This window comes from Notolepis coatsorum (genome assembly GCF_963971535.1).
Source record: "Notolepis coatsorum genome assembly, chromosome: 5".
In the NCBI taxonomy this organism is placed as follows: domain Eukaryota; kingdom Metazoa; phylum Chordata; class Actinopteri; order Aulopiformes; family Paralepididae; genus Notolepis; species Notolepis coatsorum.
The window spans coordinates 161,121,578-161,131,577 of NC_140169.1; the positions used below are offsets into that span (position 1 = coordinate 161,121,578).

Here is a 10,000-nt window from a genome sequence, read left to right on the forward strand (position 1 = left end):
TGTCTCAGGTGGTAGAGGCGCTGCTTCGCTTTCTTTACTACTGTGTTTATGTGTGTTGACCATGTCAGGTCCTCTGAGATGTGGACCCCCAGGTACTTGAAGCTGCTCACCCTGTCCACGGTAGCCCCGTTAATCGTCAGTGGTGTGTGTGTCTCCTGCTGTCCTCTCCTATAATCCACGATCAGCTCCTTGGTTTTACCAATGTTCAGGAGCAGGCTGTTGTCCTGGCACCAACGTTCCAGTACCTCAACCTCCTCTCGGTAGGCCTTCTCGTCGTTGTCCGAGATCAGCCCCACCACCACCGTGTCGTCGGCGAACTTCACAATGGAGTTGGAGCTGAACTTGGCCGCACAGTTGTGTGTGTAGAGTGAGTACAGCAGGGGGCTTAGAACACAGCCCTGGGGGGACCCGATGCTCAGGGTGATGGTGTTGGAGGTCTGACCCCCCACCCTGACCGCCTGGGGTCTTTCACTCAGAAAGTCCAGTACCCAGGCGCTCAGGGCGGAGCTCAGGCCTAGCTCGATCAGCTTGTCCACCAGTCTGGTGGGGACTATGGTGTTGAACGCTGAGCTGTAGTCAATATGATGCTAATGATGGAGCATCGCCGTCGGTTGTGTGATAGTAAAGGGTTAACCTTCTGTCGTGTGGCAGTGAAAGGGTTAAGGTTCCTGAATTAGGAGAGTTTACACTGAAGTAGGAAAATCTGCTTTTTAGCTTCTGTGACCCAAAAAAATCTAAAATAAGAATACGGTCAAAGATATACATTCAGAAATATGTATACATTCTAAAATGTACGCAGGGTTCCCACAGACATTGCCAAATTAAATTCAAGGACTTTCAAGTACTTTCCTAAGCACTATTTTTCATTTGAAAAGGGCATTTAAAAGGATACAATTCACTTTAAATGCTGTTTTTATAGAAAAAAATCGAATCCAATTTTTATGGCTTAAAAAAACAATTTCCGACAATTAGTTACACTTTAAATAAAAATAAATTCAATTTCTTGATTCATAAAGAAAATGTCATGGATGAACAAAACGTTCAATGCCGATGGTTGATTTGAATTTCAATTACTTTTTAAGCACCTTGTTAAAAAATTGGCTGTTTTCAAGGAATTCCAGGCCTTGATTTTTTTTTTTTAATCAAGCACTTTAAGCACTTCAAGGACCTTGTGCGAACCCTGTGTAGGCCTATGTCTTCTATCTACCATCTTGCCCGGGAGAAGACACTAAGCGCAGTTCCCAGAACGTCGTCCCAGTGAGTCAACTGTCAACGTGTTTCACTGATCAGAAAAACAGGACCGGTCCTTTTCACGCTCTCAAAACAGCCACTGTGGTCCATCAGTGTGTATATTAACAGCATTACTCATGTCTGCACCTCTGGAGAGATCAAAATCAATTTGCAGCACATTAACGACCGCTTCTAACTTTAGACAAAGGAACGTCCCGCTTACGCCAAAGGCTTCGCCGCAAGGCCAAAGGAATGTGTGTTGTGTCATCGCATCGCATCTCACACACACACACACACACACACACACACACACACACACACACACACACACACACACACACACACACACACACACACACACACACACACACACACACACGCACGCACACACACGCACACGCGCACAAGCTGCTGCTGTAGTCAAAACAACCCACAACATATGACGTGAGGCCACTTCAAAAGTAATCTAGTCAGTCAGTCTCTAAGCTAACGATGATATTGCTTCTAGTGCCTGACAGTTGGTGCATTACTTTTATATATATATCTTTTTTGCTTTTCAGAACATTTTGTATAGTCCGACACAGTGATCCAACCAAAAAATCTTATTCTGTTATTCTGTGGACAGTCACACAAACATGTATAATGGTATATATTTAGAGTTCTAGTGACTGGCTGGCAGTGTTAATTTTGTCAAGGAAATTGATGACGAAAGATCTTGAAGTTATTGAAGACCATGTGACGCTAACGTCACTAAATTATTCATTAAATATCGTTGACCACAACTGAGGACACAAAAATGTAGTTTACAAAAACCATGACGAATTCTCTCTTAATTTATGTTGACTAAAACAAGATGAGACAAAATAATTATAACTTTTAGAATAAGTCACGTTATTATTTCAGCATTTCCCATTTCCGTCTCCGGGTTAAGCTCAGCAGCGTTTATGGCTAAAAGCCAAGCTACATAACATACGTGAGGCTAAAAACCACGTCCCAGGTCTCTCGTAACTACAGCTTATACCAATAACCATGAACGGAATCTGCTACTCTCTCAACACTCCTGCGGCAGCCGAACAGTTCTACCAAAAGAACATAGCATTTAAGACGACAGAGGCTGAGAGGATGGCTAGGCTAATCACACCTATATCCCAGACACAGACTTGCTCTCTTTCATCTGTGTACACCCACTACTATCAACATTACACATGGATACAACAAGGACAAGACCACGTTCACTTAAAAAGGTAATGTTGGTATGAAAAGAAAAGAAACAGACGAGTACTAACACTGAGATTGACGCTGCTATAAGTTATGAATCCCTTTAGCGCTTGAAGTGCACTAAAACATCATAATGACTTTTTATTTTTCATATAATGTTGGGTACATGCTCAGTAGAGTTAGAACGCTCCCAGTCTTAGGGGCTGTGATATTTTGTTACCACACTTTATGCACATAGAAGTGGGGTGGCAGGTTCGCTAAGCTAATGTTATTAGCCGAATGCTCTGATGGGGGCCGCCATTTTAAGTTTAAAGTGACATCAGCAATCTACGGTACGACTCGAGGGACAAAAGGGAATGTGTGTGTGACGTGTGTGAAATTTGTACAGTAGGTCCCAGTGAGAATTGCAATCAGTGTGTACTGTGTATTTACACTATCTGAATGTTCCTTTGTTGGTTAAAAAATATATATAAGCTATTTAAATCAGAATATGTTCCATTCCATGTCTGACTATTTCTGAATCTATTGACCATTTCAAGGAATGTTTGGTTACTATTGGGCTTCTAGCCTTCTACTGAACTTATTGTGAATCAGCTGATAGGGTTTTGGCTAGACTATACTTAATAAATAGAATTGCATTATTTACAATATAAAAATATTTTTCATTAGCGAAAACTAGACAAAAATCATCCGTTTTCTGCGACTAAATCTAGACAAAAACAAAAAAGACAAAATCGAGACTAACACTGACTAAGACTAAAATGCTCAGACATTTAGTTGACTAAAACTGACTAAACGAAAAATAAATGCAGATGACTAAATATGATGAAAACGAAAAAGGAGCACTTGACACATGACTAAGACTAAAACTAAAATGAAAATAGCTGCCAAAATCTACAGGCACGTGCAAACGCAAACAAACACACACACACACTAGGGCTGAGCCCAAAAGTTTGAACGTTCGGACCTTCGTTCCTTACGTTGGCATTAGAATTCTAAATCAAGATTTGAATCTTTTATTTTTAATACATTTATTTTTTATTTTTTATATATATATATATATATATTTTTTATGTGTTTTATTCATTCTGTTTAAACCAATGGGGGGTTTCTTCACAGTTGCAGATAAAGATTAGGCTACGCTAATATTATAGTATTAAAACTGATGAGTTATATTCATTAAAGAAAGTTGATTTAATAAAAATACTAATTTAATCAGATTAATCACTTTATTCAAATTGTTAGTTTGAGGATATTTATAAAATTAAAATTAAATGTACTAATTTGCAAAACGCTGAACTGGAATCAAGAAAGCTCAGAGAAAGGGCGGCTACGTGGTGCAGTGGGCAAGGCGCTCACCACGAATACTGGAGGCTGGGCTCAAACAGATCATCTCCCTGTTCGAGCCCAGCGCTCCACATTGCTTTCAGTTTAGCTGGTCGTCCGTACTAATACACATTGGCAGTATTAGGGGGAGGGAAACTGATGGGTGGGGATCGGGCGGTGTGGACAGCGACTCCTACATGTCGGTTGGTGCGCCTGCGCAGTAGAATCAGGAAGCGACGGGGGCGGGGCCCCTCCAAAGCCCAGACCCCCGACGCTGAAAGATCGAGCCGCGCAGGTGGAAAGATGCGACTGCTGTTACCTCGAGTATCGGAGGGGACTCATGCTATGTATGACTTAGTCCACATTGCAGCCGGCTTGTGGGAGGCAAGAAACAGCGTTCAAAGACAGGGGACGGTTGAATTGGACGATACGAAATTGGGATGGGAGAAAAATAGAAAATGGGAGAAAAAGTGGATAAAAAAAAAAGAAAGCTCAGAGAAATCTAGTTTGTGCCGGTCGACCGATTCCACTCCTGCGTCGCTCCCTCCTCCATGCGGCGAGCAGAATGCATTGGGGAGAGTGTGCGCGTGACCCCCCGACCTCGCAGACGATGTCCTAACACCGCTTTGATCTCTCTCTCTCTCTCTCATACACATACACACACATGTAGTCGAGCAACATTTTTTCTTCTTTTATTCTATATATTTATTTCTTCTTCTAATTACTAGCATGTGGTTATCTATCTATCTTTATGCCAGCTGCCACTGTAAGAAAAAAAGCTGCAAGAAAACGGTAAATGTCTGGCATCAATGGTTGCCAAATACTTACTGTCAAATTACAGTAAAATCAAATACATTTACAGATTACAACCTTTATTTAATGGTTAATATTTTGATAAAACGTAATTTACTGTATTTTTATGGCATTTACACTTAAAGTAGAAAAACAAAAGTAATCTGTAAAATAATACAGTGAATTTCCTGTGAAAAAACATTTCTTTTTTACAGTATACCCCGTGTGTGCAACAGGGTTTTATACAAACACACACAAACACACTGTCATGACTATATCACAGAGAGAGACACCTCTGATTGGAAGATGTTTATATCAGGGTGTTTGGCATCACCAGCCTCTCCTATACTGAAGTATGGGTAGAGTTTCTCAGTGAAGGTGTGTTGATGAGTGTAGATGTGAGTCATGTCTTCAGGGTCGTAGAAGGACAGCTTCCCCCTGTCATAGTCCAGCTGTACTCTGATCCTCTGGAGGCTCCTCTTCACTGTGAGGATCTGACCCAGACCATCAGTGTACTTACCACTCCTATAATCTAGAGCCCAGATACCATGTTGTGATGATGTCTGTAGCCCCTCTCTCTTGTTGTCAAATGACTCTTTAGCTACACCTATAGCCCAGAGAGGGTGGTCTCCCACCTCCACCTCCAAGCTGTGTTCTCCTGAGCTGAAGCTCTCAGAACCCAGAACAATGGCACACATCATGTTCCTCTCTGGGTTGTCAGGGAGCTGCTGCCATGTGTCTGTGAGTCTCACACTGGTCAGATCATCAGATATAGAGAACCAGGGTCCTGCAGTGTTTGGGTCCAGAGTGACAGGAGTGAACTTGACCCTCTCCTTCATCTTCTCCCAGACTCTGAAGGCCAGGTTGCCCAGGTGTTTGGCCTTGTCTATCAGCGCTCCTGAGACCAGCTGTGGATGAGGCAGGTTGCACTGAGCTCTGTTCAGTGTGGTCTTGTAGTTCTGCAGGAAGGAGACGTCTTCAGCTCTCAGCTCCCACTCTACGACTCCGATCGTGTCTGAAAGGGTTGACATCTCTCTCTCCAGCCCCTCAATCTTCTCCTTCATCGGCTGACCCTTCTGCTCCTCTTCCTCCTCCAGTGCAGCTACCCTGGCCTCCTCTTCCTCATGGAGAAACTGGTGAAGCTTCTTAAACTCCTCCTTAATCTGCTTCTCTGTGTGCAGGGTCTGGACCTTCAAGTGTTCTGCTGTGCGGTCGCATGTGTGTTTGATTTCATTAAAGACCTTTAGCTTGTCACGCAAGGTCTTCAGTGGAGCCTGGAGCTTCTGCTTGTAATCCTCAGAAGCTTCATCTATGGGGCAGAAGTTGTGGCTCTTGTGTTTTCTGGAGGACTGACACACCAAACAGATGAGCTGGAGGTCATCCAGACAGAAGAGCTTGAATGTCTCACCGTGCAGACTGCAGAGCACCTTTGGACCTGCTGGAGCTTCCTGGCTTCTCTCCCTGAAGACCTCACACAGGTTCTTCAAAGTAAAGTTACGAGGAGGATCTGAACTTGAAGAGACTTCCCTACAACATGGACAGTCCTTGTCTTCTCTATCTCTCCAGAATTCCTGCAGACAGGCTTTACAGAAGCTGTGGCCACACGACAAGACGACAGGATCTGTGTAGATGTCATGGCACACGATACAAGACAGATCCTCTTCACAATGAGACGAAGCCATTTTGTCACTCAGTAACACTCCCCCCTCTGGAATGCTCCCTGAAGTTTACTTTCACTTCTAATGACAATTGTTATAAACTTACTTAGATTCAGTTAGCAGCTGGATGAAGTCACTGTTTGATCACTATTCCTTCCTGTGTTTGTCTAAAGCTAGTCCTACTCCTTCAGTACGAGCTGTGGGCTTTATCCGGAGTCTTTTACAGCAGGCGCGTGTATCTCAGTGTCGGTCGAAGAGGGGAAAGTGAAGAATCGTCAGTTTGGTGAACGTTATGTGCTCTCTGGATTTGCTGTCACAACTACAGAGCAACCACAGCCAATGTGTTTCCTCTTCCTCTTCCTCTTTTTTTTTTTTTTTTTTTTTAAACAAGTTCAGAGGAAAGAGACATTCACATCAGCATTTCCCACAGTGGCATAAAAAGTGTCCCTTTGTCAAAATGGAATGTGTGTGTGACATTTGTACAGTAGGTCCCAGTGATAATTGCAATCAGTGTGTACTGTGTATTTACACTATCCTAATGTTCCTTTGTTGGTTAAAAAGAAAATAAGCTATTTAAATCAGAATATGTTCCATTTCGTCTGATTATTTCTGAATCTATTGACCATTTCAAGGAATGTTTGGTTACTATTGGGCTTCTAGCCTTCTAGTGAACTTATTGTGAATCAGCTGATAGGGTTTTGGCTAGACTATACTTAATAAATAGAATTGCATTATTTACACTATAAAAATATAAAATGCCTTTTTTTCATTAGCGAAAACTAGACAAAAATCATCGGTTTTCTGCGACTAAATCTAGACAAAAACAAAAAAAGACAAAATCGAGACTAACACTGACTAAGACTAAAATGCTCAGACATTTAGTTGAATAAAACTGACTAAACGAAAAATAAATGCAGATGACTAAATATGATGAAAACGAAAAAGGAGCACTTGACACATGACTAAGACTAAAACTAAAATGAAAATAGCTGCCAAAATTAACACTGCTGGCTGGTCCTTAAGGTCCCCAGAGTTTTCTCAGAACAGGGTACATCTACATTTCTCTATGATGCCCCTCTAGCTCATGGAATGAACTCCAACAGTCCTTAAAGCTTGAGATTCTCCCCTCTGTTGCAGAGTTTAAAACCTTGATCTCCAACCTTTGTCAATTGAGTTGTACATGTTTTAATTGATTTGTTATCCTTGCTTTTTGCCTCGTCTTGTTGTCTCATTGTTATGATTTTATATGATTTTCTTTTTTGCTTAACTCTGTGTTGAGCAGAGTGAAACCTCAGTTGCGTTTCATGTTTAAATAAAGGTTTGAGGGCGCCCGAGTGGCGCACCGCATACAGCACTACGGTGCAACACGGCCGACCCGGGTTCGACTCCCGGACCCGGTGATCCTTGCAGAATGTCTTCCCCGGTCTATCTCCCATTCCTCCTCTCTCTCTCTCTCTCTACCGGACTGCCCGGTAGCAAAAATCAATAAAAACCTACAAAAACATAACTTGTCCGAAAGGACAAGTAACATTTAATAAAAGGTTTGAAATATTTTTTTTTATTTGTATTACAATAATATATAAATATATTTTTTGCCCAGCTTTAGTGGGATATCTCAAAAAGTAATGACAAGATTGGCATCAGATTTGCTGTGCCCATTCATGAAACCAATCGATTTTGGTGATCCCATGAACCATTTCTCTAGTAACACCATCAGGCCTACAGTTCCTTCTCGGAAAAGACATATTTTCATCCAAAGTAGGTGCACATACTGTACATACTGTATGTCAGACTTTTGATTTATCATTTTTACTTTTGAATATCAAAAGATATATTCTCTCCACATGGTTCCATGACTGCATCAGGTGTTGTTATAAATTAGTTTGAGGTGTCATTTCATTGTACATGATAGCATGTACAATAATACTGTATATACCGTATATATACATTTATTATTACCGTATATATATATATATATATATATATATATATATATATATATATATATATATATATATATATATATATATATATATATATATATATATATATATACACATCCGTCTGTACATACCTGCATATAATCCTTTTTACATATCTGTAGATACTATATCTATATCTCTTACCTACTCTTACTAGTTACACTGCTGGCCAGTATGACTTACTACTAGGGGTGTAACGATGCGACCTCACAACGATTAATTTCTATTACGATTATTCAGGCAACGATTCAATGCATCATGAAATCTCTTCATTTGATCACGATTCGATTCGATTTGATTAATTTTCAATACAATCAGTTAATTCTCCAAAAAAAAATTATACACAAATGTGGCTGGGGGAACTGATTCACTCAGCATGAATTAGACTATAGGTCAATAAAAACAATACACACACAAAAAAATAAACATTAAAAAAAAAAAAAAAAAATGTATTCCGATTAATTTCGATTATAGTCAATAATTTTTTTTGATCCACTTTTCCTCCTATTTTCTGTATTTTCCTCCCATCCCAATTTTTTTTGTCGTTATGCCAATTCCCCCCTCCCCTTCCTGGTCGTTGCGCGCATGTGCGCCCCACTGGTCGGTCTAGGGAGCCCTGAAGTCTATCACATGCTTCCTCCGATACATAGGAGACAGCCAGCAGCCTCTTTTCACCTGGCAGCGAGGACTCTCATTGGTGAAGTGTAACGCGTGGAAGGTCACACTACCTTCACCATTTCCCTCCCTCGCTGAGTGTGCAGGCGCCCTGACCGACCTGTAGGAGTCGCTGTTTACAATGACCAGGACCCACCCACCGGCTTCCCTCCCGCTGACTCTGCAAATTGTGTCAGTATGACGACCGGCCAAGCCGGAGGCAACGCTGACAGCCGGATTCGATACCAGTGTCTCTGCAGTGGTAGACAGACGCTTAGTCCGCTGTGCTACCCGGCCGCCCGATTATAGTCAATTCTAACATTTTCAAATCAATGCAGTTGAATCATCACATTAGAATCGATGCATTTCGATTAATCGATGCATCGTTACACCCCTACTTACTACCACAGTGTTTATACCTGTATCACTGTACATATTAACACTTTGAGTGCCAGCGATGAGAAATCTAGTTTTTAATCGTTATTTTTTTTATTATCGATTTCCATAAATCTTTCATCAATCTAGCCTCACGTTACCAGTGGGGATCTGTCTGAGCTCGAACAGCGAAAATACCGCCCCCTATCGTCTCTCCGGATGGTACTGCACCCCATTGGATTGGACTGAATGAAACGCATGGGAAAAAAAGAGTCCGGATTCCACATTTTACTTGTCAGGCATGTAATCCGAGCCCACCATCAGAACAGCGTGGAATATGTCTTTCGACCACCCAGCGTTGGATCAATAAACGCGATCGATATTTGGAATGGCGATCAGGAATTGGAATAATCTTTTGAGAACATCTGATCTGAGGTAAGGAATCAATTTTACCAGTCTTGGGATAATCAGAGCTGTTTTCACCTATATATCAACGTGTCCCATATGTGGCTGATCAGGACATAAGATAATCGATTTTTCAGCCCGCTTCTATAGCGTGCATAAGTAGACATATACTATCGATAATCTAGCGTTTATTTGAAATTTGATTCATAAATAGGCCGAAAAATGACAACGTGTTTTGTGTATTCCAGTGTATTCCAGTAAAGCGCGATTCCTGCAGAATACATTTTTTTTCTGGAAGTTTAAAAAAACAAGCGTTTTTCAAAATGGTATAAAACGGAAATTAACCCATTAAAAAACAAT

At 41.2% G+C, this 10,000-nt stretch overlaps 2 protein-coding genes across 2 annotated transcripts in view; both read right to left on the reverse strand.

Annotated features, from left to right (window-relative positions):
- myo3b (myosin IIIB) overlaps window positions 1-10,000 on the reverse strand; it is a gene marked incomplete at its 3' end in the record, with an annotated part of 495,246 nt that overhangs the window by 213,616 nt on the left and 271,630 nt on the right.
- LOC311228533 (E3 ubiquitin-protein ligase TRIM35-like) lies at window positions 4,839-6,248 on the reverse strand (the record flags this gene model as incomplete). Its single annotated transcript, XM_084314432.1, has 1 exon — window positions 4,839-6,248. The coding sequence occupies one exon, from the start codon at window positions 6,246-6,248 to the stop codon at window positions 4,839-4,841; it is 1,410 nt and encodes a 469-aa protein (XP_084170558.1).